The sequence below is a fragment of the Myxocyprinus asiaticus genome, chromosome 40 (assembly GCF_019703515.2).
Source record: "Myxocyprinus asiaticus isolate MX2 ecotype Aquarium Trade chromosome 40, UBuf_Myxa_2, whole genome shotgun sequence".
Lineage (NCBI taxonomy): Eukaryota > Metazoa > Chordata > Actinopteri > Cypriniformes > Catostomidae > Myxocyprinus > Myxocyprinus asiaticus.
This window is the reverse complement of record NC_059383.1, coordinates 40,749,049-40,767,704: the sequence shown is the minus strand read 5'-3', so window position 1 is coordinate 40,767,704 and position 18,656 is coordinate 40,749,049. Positions and strand designations below refer to the sequence as shown.

The 18,656-nt window shown below is 37.2% G+C and overlaps 1 protein-coding gene across 3 annotated transcripts in view; it reads left to right on the top strand.

The window, feature by feature from the left end:
* dmgdh (dimethylglycine dehydrogenase) overlaps window positions 1-18,656 on the top strand; it is a 61,692-nt gene that overhangs the window by 13,007 nt on the left and 30,029 nt on the right. For all 3 annotated transcript variants that reach the window (XM_051680924.1, XM_051680922.1, XM_051680921.1), the window contains exons 6-7: window positions 8,712-8,960; window positions 14,278-14,476. In XM_051680924.1, the coding sequence (XP_051536884.1) occupies window positions 8,712-8,960; window positions 14,278-14,476 (448 nt within the window). The remainder of the gene's footprint in view (window positions 1-8,711; window positions 8,961-14,277; window positions 14,477-18,656) is intronic.

Sequence of the window (18,656 nt, the reverse complement as noted above, 5' to 3'; positions counted from 1 at the left end):
CACGCACACACATACAGTGCGCGCAGAGAGAGAGAGAGAGTGTAAAACTCTACCACTCTCAGCCAGAATAATCACATAAAGACATGTAAACACAGGAACACTGATGTGGAGTATCTAATACACAGAATCTATTATAGTCCTAACTGTAGAAAGCACATCAATATGAAGACAAGCCAAATCCCGGACATTTTTAGCCTATTTTGAAATCCCCGCCGGGTCTGAAAATAGATGCCATATTGGACCTCTGTTTTTCATGTTAGTAGAAATCATCAACTGTCTGTGACTTCTGTTCGCTGTGCCTCTGCCAGTCGCTGTATGTGTATGTTTCAGACAGATGTTTAATGGGGTTGAAATCTTCTGTCTGGTTTTGTTGTAATAGTTTGTTGATGTAGTTTGTGCTGATTTTACAGCAGTGAATGTGTTGAAACAGCTTTGATTAAACATACAGACGCATTGCACAGTCACACGGAGGCTAAAGGCCAAACACTGACCTCTGACCTTTCCTATAACCAATAACCAGCCCAAATACACCTGATAATATCCCAGAGGCGTTTAAACTAGTCTCTGCTGCTGGCTGTGTTTTCAGTGTTTGTCAGTCAGTTTGGTTAATCTTGGTCCAGTTTGATGCAATTACTTTTAACCTTTGACCTGTACAAAGTCGATCAGGATCCCAAAAGAAGGTCACTGCTTTGAGTGAGAGTTTGTTGCCATCTTTAAGCCATCTGTCCACCTCTGACATGAAACCTGTCAAAGTACGGGTGGGCAATATGACAAAAATCTTATATCACGGTATGAATAATTTGATAACAAAAATGATACATACAGTATTGGCCAAATATATTTTCACTCTTGGTAAATATGAGCAAGAAGGCTGTGAAAAATATGTCTTTATTGTTTATCCTTTTGATCTTTCATTCAAAATATTCACAAAAATCTATCCTTTAATTTGAGTAAATTAATTGAAAGGGGGGAAAAAATCTCATAATTAAACAAATATTTTTCTCCAAAACACGTTTGCCTCAATTATTGTCACCCCTTGAAATTCTTATGAGTAAAATATATCTGAAGTATATTCCTATTCATATTTTACATTTCTTCATCTGGGTGACTAGGAACATGAAATTGTTCAGCCATGACTTCCTGTTTCACAGGGGCATAAATATGAGGTAACACACTAGCCAAATTCCCTTAATCATCCATCACAATGGGTTAGACTAAAGAATATAGTTCTGATGTGCGGCAAAAGGTTGTTGAGCTTCACAAAATGTTAAGTGGCTATAAGAAAATAGCTAAAGCATTGATAATGCCCATTTCCACCATCAGGGCAATAATTAAGAAGTGCCAATCAACTGGAGATGTTACGCATCGGCCTGGAAGAGGACGTGTGTCTATATTGTCTCCACGTATGGTGAGGAGGATGGTTCGAGTTGCCAAACATTCTCAAGGATCACAGCTGGAGAATTACAGATATTAGTTGGGTCTTGGGGTCAGCAAGTCTCCAAAACTACAATCATATGTCACCGACATCACCACAAGTTTTTTTGGGAGGGTTTCAAGAAAAAAGCCTCTGCTCTCATCCAACAACAAACTCAAACGTCTTCAGTTTGCCAGACACTACTTGAACTTCAGATGGGACTGGGTACTATGGTCAGATGAAAGAAAAATAGAGCTTTTTGGCAGCAATTAGAAGAGATGGGTTTGGCGCATACATGCCCACGGTTAAATATGGTGGTGGATCTTTAACATTGTGGGGCTGTTTTTATCAGAGGTCCTGGACATCTTGTTTGGATACATGGCATCATGGACTCTATCATATACCAACAGATAAAAAAATCCAAACCTGACTGCCTCTGCCAGAAAGCTTAAAATGGGCCGTGGTTGTACCTTCCAGCAGCACAGTGATTCAAAACACACATCAAAATCAACACAAAATGCTTCACTGACCACAAAAGGTTCTGCCATGGCCATCCCAGTCCCCTGAACCCCATAGAAAACCTGTGGGGTGAACTGAAGAGGAGAGACCACCAGTGTGAAGGATCTGAAGAAATTCTGTATGTTCTCCAACCTCATTAAGCCTGGTTTATACTTTGGAAGAAGCCAAACTTTTTTCTCTTGGGCGAACAGACACACCCTCGGCAAACAAATCTGGCATTTATACTTAAGTGTGGCGTCGTTTGAAAATTGGGTTGTTGAGGGAGACGTCACGAAGGCTGTCAATCTCCAGTCTCTTTCCACGCATTTGTCGTGGCCACGCTGTCTTTGTGGAGTTTGTGCTGCAAATCATCTGAAAAGTATATTTCTCCACAATCTCTGAGAGACAGGCTTCAAAGTTATCCAGTTTAGTAACCTAGGTAACAACTCCTCAACTGGCATGCACGATTGAAAATAAAAAGTGTCACGTCCAAACCACACCCACGAATAGTTTTAACCAATCATCAGCACTCTTCGACCAGCCGAGTTCTCTTTGGTCAAGAATTTCACAGATGAGCGCAAACAGAAATCTCACCAAATGAACACCTTAAAATGTCACTGCACATCATCATCATTTGTAGGTGAACCAAGTGAAGCCTGTTCACGCAGTAAGTATAAATGAGTCATTATGCATTATAGGAGAAGACTCAGAGCTGTTTTCTTGGCAAAGGGAGGTTGCACGGAGTATTGAATAAAAGGGTGCCAATAATTGTGTCACACATATATTTGACAAAATTTATTGTTTTTTGTTAAAACTTATGTTGTGTTTGGAATTGTTTGATATCCATTAAAGGTTAGATTTTTGTGAATATTTTCAATGAAAGATCAAAAGGGGAAACAATAAAGGCATATTGTTCACAGGGTGCCAATAGTATCACAGTATAGAATATTCTTTCTGGAAAATCAATAAAAATTGGTTTAAATATTAAATTAGCAGATTGTAATGTCTATTTTTGGATAATCCTGTCAGTGAATTAAATACTTTATAAATGAAAACTACTTCCTCTTATGTAATTTCCTCTTTTTATTTGGAACTTGACCAACACAAAGTAAAAACTAATATATATATACGTGTATAAAACTCAAATTGGTTTAAAATCAACCTAACCATAAGGCTAAATTCACATTGTGCCACATTTCAGTCTGATATGTTGTTGATTCGTATTATTATAAATATTCCTCAAGAAACTGGACATCTCAAAGCAATGCAACAAAGAAAATAATACACAAGTAAAACAATATCCAATGAAAGTAAACACTTCATTAGGCTCTTAATGATTTAAGTCATCTCTATAAAGAATATATGAATATCTGAAGGCAAAACATGGATGGTTTGTTTCCTAATATCTAATGTAATTCAAACAGAATTTTAATAAGAGTAATGATGTTTAGTTTAAAAAACCCTTAATTTTGGTACATGACACAGTGTTGTAGCTGTTTCTGTCATCTGTGGTGTAATGTAAAACGCAATGAGTCGTGTAAGTTTTGTGGTTTGCGGTGGAGAATCCGGATTGATCCCGCTTTGCGCTCTCCTTTCTCTGGAGTACAAACATCCGGAAACCTGCTGGACTCGCGAGCACTTGCGTGCTCCAGAGATAGCGCGTGACACTCACGTGAAACACAGATGCGTGTGAAAAAATAAGAAGCATATTTAGCGCTGATGAAGCGCCGAACACAAGATGAATGTAACTGAATTTGCCAGAGAAACTCTGACCATGTTTCTTTAATGTCTGTATTGGTGTCAATAAGAATAACCAGATACAACACAGATTATTTGAAACAGGATTAATGAGCATGGCTATGAGAAATGCAGTGAGAATCATTTATTAAAGGGATAGTTCACCCAAAACTGAAAATTCTCTCATTATTTGCTCACCCTCATGATATCCCAGATGTGTATGACTTTCTTTCTTCAGCAGAACTCATTTGAAGAAAAGTAGAGAAATATCTCAGCTCAGTAGGTCCTTAAAATGCAAGTGGATGGTAATACGATTTTTGAAGCTCCAAAAATCACAGACAGTCAGTATAAACATCATCCATACGACTCCAGCGGTTAAATTAATGTCTTCTAAAGTGATACGATTGGTTTTGGTGTGATAAAGATCTGAAGTACTTTTTAACTCTAAATCATGCTTCCAGTCAGCAGCGGTACACGTGTGTGACGTAATCACATTGGCATTTGAAACGCGAGAACTGAGACACGTGCGGAAGAGCTGCGCTGTTTACAAGTGAGGAGGAGGAACACTGTTCAGAAGCTTCGCTGGTTTTGGTTTAGATCTGTATTTATCTGTTTCTTTACTCACAATGGTGCGTTTGTGTGCTCATCCTGGATGTCTCAACTGAGAGAAAAACCTGAGATTACTTCCATAACATGCCAATGCGAATACGTCACACGAGAGATCGCATGATCTCCGCCCTCTTGTGAAGCTCACCGGATGCGATGGATTATAGTTAAAAAGTACTTAAATATTGATCTTTTTTCACACCAAAGCGATCATGCTGCTTTAGAAGACATTAATTTAACCGCTGGAGTCGTATGGATGACGTAAATGCTGACTGTCTGTGATTTTTGGAGCTTCAAAAGAGAAATCTCCATTCACTTGCATTATAAGGACCTACTGAGCTGAGATATTTCTCTACTTATTCTTCAAATGTGTTCTGCTGAAGAAAGAAAGTTAACACACCTGGGATATCATGAGGGGGAGTAAATAATTTTTGGGTGAACTATCCCTTTAACTTAAAGAATACAAAACAGGTTGAAATTAGGAAAAGAACATGCACGGAAAGACAGCAGCTTTTGGGGAACTGTCTTATTATCAGTCCAAATGGATGTGATGGTCGGGGAAGAATTCCAGCCACACTGCACTAAGGGTACTGTAAAGCACAGAGCTGGAAATGTTTCTCTTACAGTGGTGTCGGTGAGCTTGTGTTCACTGATGGAATCATAAACTCTGAAGTGTACAGAGAAATTCTGGATGCAAACTTGCAGAAATCAGTGAAGAAATTATTTAAGTGACTGAAGTAGCTCTTTCAACAAGTAAGGATCCAAAGCATACCAGCCGTCTATTGAAAGAATACTTTGCAAAAAAGAGAATGAAGGTCCTATAATTGCCCTCCCAAAACCCTGACCTAAACCCTATAGAGAACCTGTGGGATGCAATGGAGAGGAACATGTCATACTTGAACTTGTAATCTATAATGAAGCCATTATCAAGTGTCCAAATCATGTTTTTGTCTTACTTTTAAAACATATATCTGCTGTTTTATCATTTAAAACGTAACAAGCTTCTTTTTGTTAAATGTTCTGCTTTAAAAGTGTGCTTATGTCATCTTTCTTTACAATAAATGCAAATTGGTTTGATGTTTTGTTCTCAAATGCAAAGGAATTCATGCATTTTTTAAGTTCAGATTAAGCGTCCAAATACTTTTTTGGGGCCACAGGATATCATCATATCGCCCAGCCCTATATTAAATATTTTGTGAGGGTCTCTAGATTCCAGGTGGAACTGAAAAATGAATTAAATCAATGACTGAATCACTCATATATTTGTGTTGTATGACAGCACATAAACAGAGACTGAATATTTCTGTGAAGCCTTCTGCTCTGCGTATTAACAAACAGTATATTCATGCTCATTTTACTTAAACATTATTACAAGTTATATGTTGCAGCTGAGTTTTAATAGATGAATTCTGCTCATTTCTTTCTCCTCTCTGATGTTTCCTGCATCGTCTGCTGTTTCTCTTGTTTAAAACTCTTCTGAAAATCTCTTGAAACATCAAAACTGAGTGAGAACATTTCTGTAGATATATGAGAAGAACCCTGAAGAGCTCAGTGTGTGTGTGTGTGTGTGTGTGTGTGTGTGTGTGTTTTGGCTGATGTTAGTCCTAGTATAATGTTTTTTTGGTTTTTGGCCTTCTGCCCCTCTCACATGATCAACCAATCATCTCTTGCCAAATGTTCAACTTTCAGCCAATCATCAGAGATCAGCTCTCAAACGCCTCTCTGCTCAACCAGTTCTCACCAGAATTCTTCTTTTATTTATTTTTTCAAGCTGATAGCACAAAACTCTTTTAGTGTTCACTTCTTTATTTGAAGGCCATCAGCTTCAGTAAAGATTCTATTCTGTTCCAAATGTTCAGTGTGTAAGTGGTCCTGCAATGTTTGTGCTGCAGACATGAATGAAACCTCAAATCATGTGTGTTGATGTTACTTTACTAACCCACATGAGGCCCAACACTACTGACATTTTCCTCAGAACATGAAGAAATTAAGTTTTATTTAAAGGAAAGCTTCTATTTTAAAAAGGATAAAGGTTAAAATAATTTGTTGCTGGCAGAGAAACACATGTGGTTGTGTGTATTATTATTGTCATGTGTGCTTTGGGTGTGTTATGTTACACTTTGAGTTTATAAATAGTGAAATAGAAACTTTGAGCTCTGAGAAACTGAAGTGACTTGTGTGAGTGGAACATGCTGGTCTGAGCCGGGAGTTTTACTCTATTATTCTCTCTAATGAATTATGAGAGACTAATGAGTCATTTATCTCAGTGTTTCCCAAACCCCCACAGCACCATCAGTCATGCTGAAGTACCCCTTCATCAACACAAAACCAAAGACTGTATCATTAAACATTATCATTAATATTGGTTATTATTTTTTTTTTCTCTCTCCACTTTTTCTCCCCAATTTGGAATGCCCAATTCCCAATGCGCTCTAAGTCCTCATGGTGGCGTAGTGACTCGCCTCAATCCGGGTGGCGGAGGACGAATCTCAGTTGCCTCCGCGTCTGAGACCGTCAATCCACGCATCTTATCACGTGACTTGTTGAGCGCGTTACCGCGGAGACGTAGCGCGTGTGGAGGCTTCACGCTATTCTCCGCAGCATCCACACACAACTCACCACACACCCCACCGGGAGTGAGAACCACATTATAGCGACCACGAGGAGGTTACCCCATGTGACTCTACCCTGCCTAGCAACCGGGCCAATTTGGTTGCTTAGGAGACCTGGCTGGAGTCACTCAGCACGCCCTGGATTCAAACTCGCGACTCCAGGTGTGATAGTCAGCGTCTTTACTCACCGAGCTACCCAGGCCCCAATATTGATTATTATTGATCAGTCAGTTTGGGTTTGATCTCTTGACATCCCTTTATCAATATCCATTAGTTCTGGGTGTTCATACTCTCAACACACAGTGAAAAGATCTCCCTGCTGGACTTCACATTTGATTAAAAGATTGATATCGGGATTGCTCACATAAAGATTACAATTAATTGGAATATTTTTTACACATCCCTAATCCTTATTATTTTTATTTTAAGCCATACATTGTGTTAGGTTCAACATGGCAAAATCCAATTATTTTTGCACACCCCGTGGAACCTGCCTACGTATCGCCGGTTGGGAAACATTGATCTAGCTGATGGGAGTATGTCTCATTTGTGTGTTTTTGGGTGTTGATCACAGCTGCAGTCACTCAAACGCACAGAGACAGGTTAAAGGTCACAGCTCATGGAATGTTTGCAGGAGAATCCAGTTCCTGTAACCCTGATGACCCACAATGGTGGATGTTTTCACTCCAGATAATGACAATTTTATAAAAGATTTCTTGAATAATATTATATATTTATATAATTTAACAGGTTAATTTCTGCGATTAACTATTTTTAACATATAAAGAAAAATTAACACAATTAATGCAGTATCCGTTTTTATACTCCCTGAAACTTCACGTGATGGGAGAAAGGTGTCCCGAGTTGTTCCTGGAAGGCTACTTAGCCTTACGGGCTCCTAATGGATAGGGTTCGGGTGGGGGCGGGGTTACACACGACGCACATCCTGGGCATAATAAACACGGGGCGGATTTTCAGTACGGAGAATGGAGACTTTGCCTGCAAGCGCCAAACCAGGCGTGCCAAAGATACGGGCAAGCTGCTGTATCTCCACGGATCGCTTGTAAATACTCAGCCACCATCATCTGAACCAGCGTCAAAAGCGAAACTGCCCACGTGAGACCCAGCGTGTGCGTTATAGAGACTGAGAAGGACCTGACCGTTCAGCAAACTCCATCCAGGGACTGAAAATAGTTTTGAGACTTTAAACTTCAGCATTCATTATTTTTCATATCTATTAATGTCCACTGGAAGATGCCAGAAGATTTTGCTCAACTTTAAATAACAGCATGTCCACTGATTTTGTGGCATGTATACATATACTTGTATCAAAGATTAATACCTGTAAAAATGTGTATAATTAACTCTATCCACAAAAAAATAAATCAAATAAATAATTGAACATTTTAAATGAAATTCTTTGAGACAATGTATAAAGTAAATATATTTATGATTTTTGTAAAATTTGTTGTAATGTATCAAATTATCATAATTAACTTGTGATTAATCGTGATTAATCACAGAAAACTTTGCTCAGATTTGCTGAGATTCCAAAGTCTGACATCAAGAGATCTCAATATGAACTCAAAATTTCTCATCAAATTCTTGTAAGAGTAAATAATCTGTGCTATCCACATTCATTTTATAGCTGTATACTCTTACTAAATGACATTAATTGACTCATTTGAGTTTAGTTTTATTTCTACTAAGGAATTTTACGAGAAACATCTGAGACAGAGTTCAGAACTCCATTAAGTCTCATGAGCAATGGAAGAGCAACGTCTGGGCAATGTCTTTGTAAATGAGAAATAACTGAGAACTCCTTTCTTCTTGTTTTATCTCAGGATTCTGGGCGCGAGAGCTGGGTCACATGATCGGTTTCCAGCACCCCACCATCCCAGTGCATCACCAGTATGTCGTCACGGCAACAGTTCCCGAGGTGAAGGCCCTGAAGACAGAGCTTCCCGTGATCAGGGATTTGGAGGGGTCGTATTACCTGCGTCAGGAGCGAGACGGGCTGCTATTCGGACCGTACGAGAGAGAGGAGAAGATGATGCTGCAAGACTCCTGGATCACAGACGGAGTTCCTCCAGGTGATCACATGACAGTAGATCAGTGGCTAGTCAAGTCATTTTTATTTGTATAGTGCTTTTCACAACACATGAATATCGTTTCAAAGCAGCTTTACAGGAAATCATGCATTAACAGAAAAAATTAAACTGTAATATCTATAAAGTCTTAGAGTCATCATTGTGTAGTTTGATTAAATATGACCGAAAATTGTGTTTAAAAATAAGTAATTAAATAATAATTGTATTTAGACCCCCAGTGAGCAAGCTGAAGGTGACAAGGAACACAAAACTCCATAAGATGTTGATTAATGGAGAAAAATAACCTTGAGAGAAACCAGACTCACTGTGGGGGCCAGTTCCCCTCTGAATAACATCATGAATATAATGACAATATTACTTATGTATAGTGCAGGTCATGGTTTAAGATTATTAAACTAAGTAAGTGTTAAGGGTCAGTGTTTAAACAAAGATTTTGTATGAACTGTAAGATTAATGACTGATGTCTTTGAAGTTCATCCTGGATTAACTGCAGAAGTTCACATTGATGCATTGTGTTTTGTTGGCAATTAAATGATAGTCTGTGTATTACATTATAAGAGTGTAGTCCATCATTAGACCGAGGTGATGCAGGCAGAGATCAATGAGGTGCATTGCAGTTCAATCGGCTGGTCATTTCGGTGAGGTTCGGTGAGGTCCATCCTAAATACAAGGTTCAGGCAGTGGCATATGAAGTATCCAATGTATCCGGTGTGGAGTCCGACACCAAGCAGGAATGGAGCTGGATCCGGCCGGTTCTGGTAACCTCGGGATATGAATCCCGACAGGGAAACAAATAGAATAATATTATTGTAGATGCCATTCAATTTTATGCAAAGTTATAGTTCATGATAAATGTTTCTGGTTCCGGCAGACCAAACTAAAGCAGCCTAATTGTGAGTTGATGGATAAATTCGGTGTTTGTCTGGATAAATAGATGAGTCTTTAGTCTAGACTTAAACTGAGTGAGTGTGTCTGCGTCCCGAACAGTGTTAGGGAGACTATTCCATAGTGTAGGAGCCAAATATGAAAAGGATCTTCCTCCTTTTGAGGATTTTAATATTCTAGGAACTATTAACAGGTCAGAATTTTGTGATCATAATGAACGTGATGGAATACAGCGTGTCAGAAGGTCACTTAAGTACTGTGGAGCTAGACTCATAGATTCAAAGCTTTGTATGTAGTTTACAACATTTTAAAATTAATTCGAAATTTAACAGGTAGCCAATGTAACGATGATAAAATGGGGCTAATATGATCATATTTCTTGGTTCTAGTCAGCACTCTGGCTGCTGCATTTTGGACCAATTGAAGTTTATTTATTGATCTTGCTGGACATCCTCCCAGTAATGCATTACAATAATCTAGTCTTGAGGTCATGAATGCATGAATTCGTTTTTCGGCATCAGCAACAGAGAGCATGTGTCGTAATTTAGTAATATTTCTGAGGTGGAAGAATGCTGTTCTATAAACATTGGAAATTTGATTTTCAAAGAACAGATTGGTATCAAATATAACACCTAATTTCTTCACTGTAGAAGACGATGTAACAGTACATCCATTGAGAGTCAAATTATATATTAGCGGCTTATTTTTAGAGGTTTTTGGTCCAATAATTAGTACCTCTGTTTTGTCGGAATTGAGTAGAAGGACATTTCTCCTATCAGATGATAAGAACAAGTCATTTGTAACTCTGATAAGTGCAGTCTCTGTGATGAGACATAAATCCTGACTAAAATTGTTGATATATACCATTTCTCTGTAAAAATGAACATAGTTGGGAGGACACTACCTTTTATAGTATTTTCGACATAAATGGTAGATTTGAAATCGGTCTGTAATTATCTAATTCTCCAGGATCAAGCTGTGGCTTCTTAATAAGCGGTTTGATAACTGCCATTTTAAAGTTTCTTGGGACATGTCCTAAGGATAGTGAGGAGTTAATAATATTAAGATTACAGTAATACCTCTTTTAAGAGCTTAGTTGGTATTGGATCTAACATATATGTTGTGGCTTTTGATGTTTTGATAAGTTTTGTTAGCTCTTCATGACCTATGACAGCGAAGGATTGAAGCTGCTCGTGAGCAAAATTATGAGACACTGTTTTCTGAGGTGCTGTGACAGATGATTGCATAATTCCAATTTTATTTCTGATTATTTAAATTTGATCAGTAAAGAAATTCATGAAGTCATAAGACTCAAGATGCTATTTGTATTTTCTGTTATTACATCAAGTTCTTCTAGACCTTTTGGCTTACTGAGTATGTAAGACAATTCTGGAAGATTATTAGTGAAGCGATCTTTAGTGGTTGAAAGAATAGTTCTATCTGAACGATAGCGTGGTGTAGATTGAATGACATTAGCTGATCGCAGCAAACAAGAGATGAGGTGATGATCCGAGATGTCATGCGGTAGAATTTCTATAGTATCAACATCAACTCCATATGACAGTATTAAATCTAGCGTATGATTATGGTGATGAGTTGGTTCTGTCACATTTTGTCTGACTCCAAGAGAGTTGAGAATATCGATAAATGCTAATCTCAATGTGTAATTTTCATTATCAATGTGAATGTTGAAATCACCAACAATTAAAGCTCTATCTACAGTAACTACTAGATCTGATAGAAAATGTGCAAATTCACCAAGGAAATCAGAATACGGCCCAGGTGATCTATATACTGTAGCAAGGGTAAAAGACAACAGAGATTTTTTATTTATATCTGATGGTGTCACATTAAGCATTATTAGTTCAAAAGACTTACATTTATATCCTGTCCTCTGAGTAACACCAAAAACTTCACTGTAAATTATACTCTTCCAATTGTCTATAAATCCTATGCTATTCTCTGGACACCACTCAGACATCTAGCCGTTTAGTGACACGAATCTATTATAAACCTCATCACCACGACGAGTAGGGAGGTGCCAGAGCATATTAGAGTGTCTGACATCGTTTTTGCAAATTCACACGCCTCTTTAACTTTAGTGATCTCCGACTGGTGAAGCCGGACATCGTTAGTGCTGACATGAATAACAATTTTAGAAAATATACATTTGGCATTAGCCAGCACTTGTAAATTTGATCTGATGTCAGATGCTCGAGCCCCGGAAATGCATTTAACAATGGTGGCTGGAGTCTCTATTTCCACATTCCTTACAATAGAATCTATCTACCTTACAATCTAGAATAGACTGTCGACCGGTTTTACTTCAGGACACGATTTTACCTTCAAGAACAAGTGGCGACCAAACACATAACCAGAATTGTTCATTTGTTTGAAACGTCATCAAAGATGTCCTAAACATCAGACATTGAAATGTATTAATATTACAATGAACTGCACAGTCCCAACAATGTGCTAAATTATTAACATGACATATACTGAATATGAACATTTACAAAATTGAAACGAAGATGAGACGAAAAAGGCGTATCATCATAATTAAAAGAATTTGTGAGAGGGACCAAGGCGGTCACAAGGAGAATCACACCGGAGAGAAGGAATGGCATTCCAGAAAGATGTTTATTTTGTAGGAGGTGCAAAATGTGCAAATAAATAGTGTTTAAAAACGAGCATAAAACCAAGTTTACATAAAAAAAGTCTAAAACTAGACCTGTTTTAGGCGCTGAAGCAGTACCTACTCTCCTCCCTAAACTATAGAGTTTTGTTGCACTCAAGCAGTGTGAATAAACTTGTCCCATTAGCTCTCCCCTAGTGGCGGAGGGCTTAAATGCAAAATTGTCCTGCCTTTGCCAATTGGAATATACCATTATTTTAAATAAAATTAACCCTTACCTCCCCAATCTTAAATACAATATCTTTGAATAAATACATTAGAACAAGAGATAAATGAGAGTTAAAACACCAATGAATACAATAAATAGGACTGATAAAAACATTTGCACAATAAAACCCCAATTAATATTGAAAAATGGTGAGTACAATAATAAATGTCCTTTAAACACATTAAACTTCCGTGATGGGAGACTGACCCACAGGCTCACCATCGCAGATTTCCTTAAAGCATACTGTTGATGAAAATATGACGAGATAAAAATAATGCTGCAAGATATAAACAGAAGAAGAAACACCTTCTGTATATAGAAGAATATATTAGATATGTATTCATTTAATCCATTAATTCAGTATGTTGGGGATTTCTCCGCTTGAGTTGCGTGAGTTGAACACACTAACACCGTCAAAATGAACCACTTTAAAATGGGGGAAATATCTAAATATAGCTGCAAACAGCAATTAAGGGGCCAAGCACATCAACCATTATTAGGCACAAAATGGCAAAAAAATAAGTAATTAAAGCAATTTGGTCATGATTTTAGGCAAAATGGTTGTAAAACCATAAATATTATCAATTGCAATGGGACATAAAAGCTTGTTACTTTTGACCAACAGGAGGCGTTGTCACTAAATTGATATGGTGTGGTCAAGGTGCGGTCATGAAGACACATATAAAGTTTCACGTCAGTACACCAAAGCATTGCCGAGATAGAGCCTGAAAATCATTCTGGTACCGTGCCATCAAATTCATTGTTGTGTTAAACAAAAACGGTTTGGTCTATCAACACGAAATCCATAACTTTTTGTCAGCATGGTCTGAAGGTGGTATGATTTGTTTTTGGTTAAAATCTGACAAACTCTCTAGGAGGAGTTTGAAAAAGTAGGTTTTTAAAGGATTTCAAAATGTCGGACAGGACGTTCAATCGATCATGGCATAATTGGTATTCACGTTCTCAGCATGACCCACGGAATTTACAAAGACTGATATCATGACAATAGCACAAAGTAATCAAAAGATATTAGCATTTTATGAAAACGTATTTTGTTGCGGTGTATAATGGGGTGAAGACTACCCTCACTTACCTTTCTGTTCACGTCAATCCATCTTTAACTCTCAAAAAAAACAAACTCTCTCTTATTAATAAAGCTGCATATTGACAATTTTTCAGCGCGTTACCGTGGAGACATAGTGTGTGGAGGCTTCATGTTATTCTCTGCGGCATCCATGCACAACTCTCCACGCGCCCCACCGAGAGCGAGAACCACATTATAGCGGCCATGAGGAGGTTACCCCATGTGACTCTACCCTCCCTAGCAACCGGGCCAATTTGGTTGCATAGGAGACCTGGCTGGAGTCCCTCAGGTGTGGTAGTCAGCGTCTTTACTTGCTGAGCTACCCAGGCCCCCTGTTTATTTTGTTTTTATAACTATGCGTGATTATATGGTATGTTGCATGCTGTTATTTACATTTAGCATTGTTTTTACCTGCTATGTGTTTTAGGTTTTGGTAAGGAGTTGTTTGAGTCCGATCTGGACCGTATCATGGATCATGTGGAAATGGCGATGGAGATGGTGCCGGCTCTGAAGGATGCTGAAATCATTAACATCGTCTCTGGACCAATCACATATACTCCTGACCTGCTTCCCATGATCGGACCGCACCAGGGCGCTCACAACTACTGGACCGCCATCGGCTTTGGGTAAACACACCACATGACATACCAATGCAAGGGAGTAGTTAACAAAAAGTAGTGACACTACTAACTTAACTACATTTTACAGTAGTGTGACAGTAGCTCAGATATTTTCACAGCAGTATAGGTTTTCCAATAACGAGCTTCATTTTCCAGTGAGTTGCGCTGTAGCATCATAAAACACTTACATTTGTCACATTATATTGTGAACGCAGCAATGGAGTTGAGGGAGTAATCAAACACACTTGTCTGAACCGTCCTCTCTCTCTCATATAGCTCTACCCAGGAATTCAAATTTTATTGAATCGATTCTTTTAGACAGTTCATGTAAATGAACCGATTAGGACAGCAACAATGAATCGATAAAAACGATAATCATTGATAATGGAAATCATCAACATCAAATTTCATTATTGATTAGTTGGATATATGCGGCGAGAACGGAGAAGCTCCATCAGTGACGTCACTTTACAGCCCAGTAAAAAATGTGTTTGCGTGATGAAACTCTTTTGAAAAACGACAGACAAGTTGAAGCAGAAAAAACACGACCCAAGATAGAGCACGTGAGCACTTTAGAAACACTTGAAAGAAGATCATAATAATCATACAGTTTAATGTGGAGCGGTCGCTGTATCAGGTGCATTGACAGATTAATTGTGCTGTTTGAAACACTTCGAGTTGTTTCTCTCCAGCGCATAATGTACATTTTTAACGCTATTTTCTATAGTTTATAATCTATACATGTTATGAATTCAAAATCAGGCACGTATTTCCAGGTATTTCACGAAACTGTTTGTCTTTACCACAAGCGAGAGTTAAACTTCACTGAGCAAGCGAGCGCACACATCCACGTCAATCAAACTTATCGCAACAGAGAAAGGGAACGCAGTCATTTTGATAAAACTCGTGCAACATCATACCTCGATTTCAGTTTCAACGTAATCAATTGTGCAGCTTTCATGGATATCACACTGATGTCTCCGAGGTCAAAGTGTGCTGGTTTTTAAAGTGTTTTAGATGGTTTCTCCTCATCATGTAAGCACATTATACAATGCACTTACATTTTGAAAAGAAACATGTTACCAGTTATAATACTATTTTAAAACCTACAATATTCATTTAAAATACTTCAAATGTATGTAATCAGTGACGGTGTACAAGCATATGTATCTAACATAATTATGTATTTCTCATCTGACCAGAATGATTTATATTTCTATTCTGATGTCACCATTGCCATCTGCTGGGCTGATTTTTAGTCCCACTCCATCCCCGATGTATCATTTTACTCTTTAATGAACAGTACTTTTTGTTAAGTTTGACAAGCAATGGAAAGATAATTCAAAATAATGTAAACTTAACGTTTCATGATTCAGGCTTTGTTCAAAGTTTTGTGAGAGTATAGAATCGTGAATTCAGTACTGTCAGTCGAATCAAATCTGTACGCCCTTTAGCATTTCTGTTTATTATTTTTTTTTAAATAAAATACAAGAAATAAAATTTAGGTTTTATCCAATTAATCGATTAATTGAAGAAATAATAGAAGATTAATCGATTATCAAAATAATCGTTAGTTGCAGCCCTAGAACTGATTAAAATAAACAATTCCCTTATATTTAGTGTTGAGAACTCTGTTCTGTCAGTACATGTAAAAGCAACCTCCCAGAACACCCTAGCAATGCCCTAGCAACCACCCTGAACACCCTAGCAACAGGCTAGCAACGCCATAGCGACCACCCAGAACACCCTAGCAACGGCCTAGTGACCACCCAGAACACACTAGCAATGCCCTAATAACCACTCTGAACACCCTAGCAACCACCTAGCAACACCCTAGTGATCACCATGAACAGCCTAGCAACACCCTAGCGACCACACAGAACACCCTAGCAACCACTTAGCAACGCCCTAGTGATCACCAAGAACATCCTAGTAACACCGTAGAGACCACCCAAAACACCCTAGCAACCAAAATGTCTGTTTATCTCTCTGACTGTCTGATAGACTGTCTGACTTAATATGATTTTTCCAACTGTAGGGCCTTTATAACCTTAAAACTTAGCCAACATTAAAGTTTGTCTACAAACTTTATCATCTAGTTTTAACTGCTGCTGTTTATCACTGTACTTCAATTCAGTTACATAAAATAGGGTGTCTTCTAGATTTATTAGTTTATATTTAGTATAAATGTACATGTTCAATCTAATCTTGTCCCTTTTACTGAGCTATAGTTTTATTATAATAACCATGACTGTAGTAACCATGGCTAATTCTGAAGTTACTATGGATTTACTACAAATTCCATGATTAACCTATAGTTACTGTAGTAAAAGCATGGTTAATTTCCGTAAGTGATCACACATTAAATACAACTGTAATTAAATATGGAACTATCAGGTGATATTATTGAATTATAAAATATCATCTGATTGTTATATCTAGGATATATTCAACATTCTCAGATAACAATCTTTTCAATGTATGTTGTTTTAAATCGAAAACGTATTTTGTTGCTGTGTATAATGGGGTGAAGACTACCCTCTCTCACTTTTCTTTAACTCTCAAATAAAACAAACTCTCTCTTATTAATAAAGCTGTGAATTGACAATTTTCTTCACGATAAGAAATGCACAATGACACATATATTATGATTCAATAAGTCTCGAGTCATCACGTTATAATCTAGCTGCATTAAGCGTGTGCGCTTGAGGAAGAGCGTCCTGTGACAGAGTGTGCATCAGCCGGGTGCAGTTTCAATCTCTCCCCCTTAGATCGGGACATTCACACAACTCAAAGAGGCACTGACCACACAGAGAAATGCCCATTTCAGAGTTTGTAGTTATTTACATGATCTGCTCCTGTATTATTTGAACTTTAATAAAGCTATAACGCATTAAATATAACCGCATTAAAGATGTAAGGCATTAAATATAACCGCATTAAAGATGTAACACATTAAATATAACCGCATTAAAGATATAACGCATTAAATATAACCGCATTAAAGATGTAACGCATTAAATATAACCGCACTAAAGATGTAACGCATTAAATATAACCGCATTAAAGATGTAACGCATTAAATATAACCGCATTAAAGATGTAAGGCATTAAATATAACCGCATTAAAGATGTAACGCATTAAATATAACCGCACTAAAGATGTAACGCATTAAATATAACCGCACTAAAGATGTAACGCATTAAATATAACCGCATTAAAGATGTAACACATTAAATATAACCGCACTAAAGATGTAACGCATTAAATATAACCGCACTAAAGATGTAACGCATTAAATATAACCGCATTAAAGATGTAAGGCATTAAATATAACCGCATTAAAGATGTAACGCATTAAATATAACCGCACTAAAGATGTAACGCATTAAATATAACCGCATTAAAGATGTAACGCATTAAATATAACCGCATTAAAGCTGTAACTAATTAAATATAACCGCATTAAAGGTGTAACACATTAAATATAACCGCATTAAAGATGTAACGCATTAAATATAACCGCATTAAAGATGTAACACATTAAATATAAAGATGTAACACATTAAATATAACCGCATTAAAGATGTAATGCATTAAATATAACCGCATTAAAGCTGTAACGAATTAAATATAACCGCATTAAAGGTGTAACACATTAAATATAACCGCATTAAAGATGTAACGCATTAAATATAACCGCATTAAAGATGTAACACATTAAATATAAAGATGTAACACATTAAATATAACTGCATTAAATATAACCGCATTAAAGATGTAACGCATTAAATATAACCGCATTAAAGATGTAACGCATTAAATATAACCGCATTAAAGATGTAACACATTAAATATAAAGATGTAACACATTAAATATAACCGCATTAAAGATGTAACGCATTAAATATAACCGCATTAAAGATGTAACGCATTAAATATAACCGCATTAAAGATGTAACGCATTAAATATAACCGCATTAAAGATGTAACGCATTAAATATAACCGCACTAAAGATGTAACGCATTAAATATAACCGCATTAAAGATGTAACGCATTAAATATAACCGCACTAAAGATGTAACGCATTAAATATAACCGCACTAAAGATGTAACGCATTAAATATAACCGCATTAAAGATGTAAGGCATTAAATATAACCGCATTAAAGATGTAAGGCATTA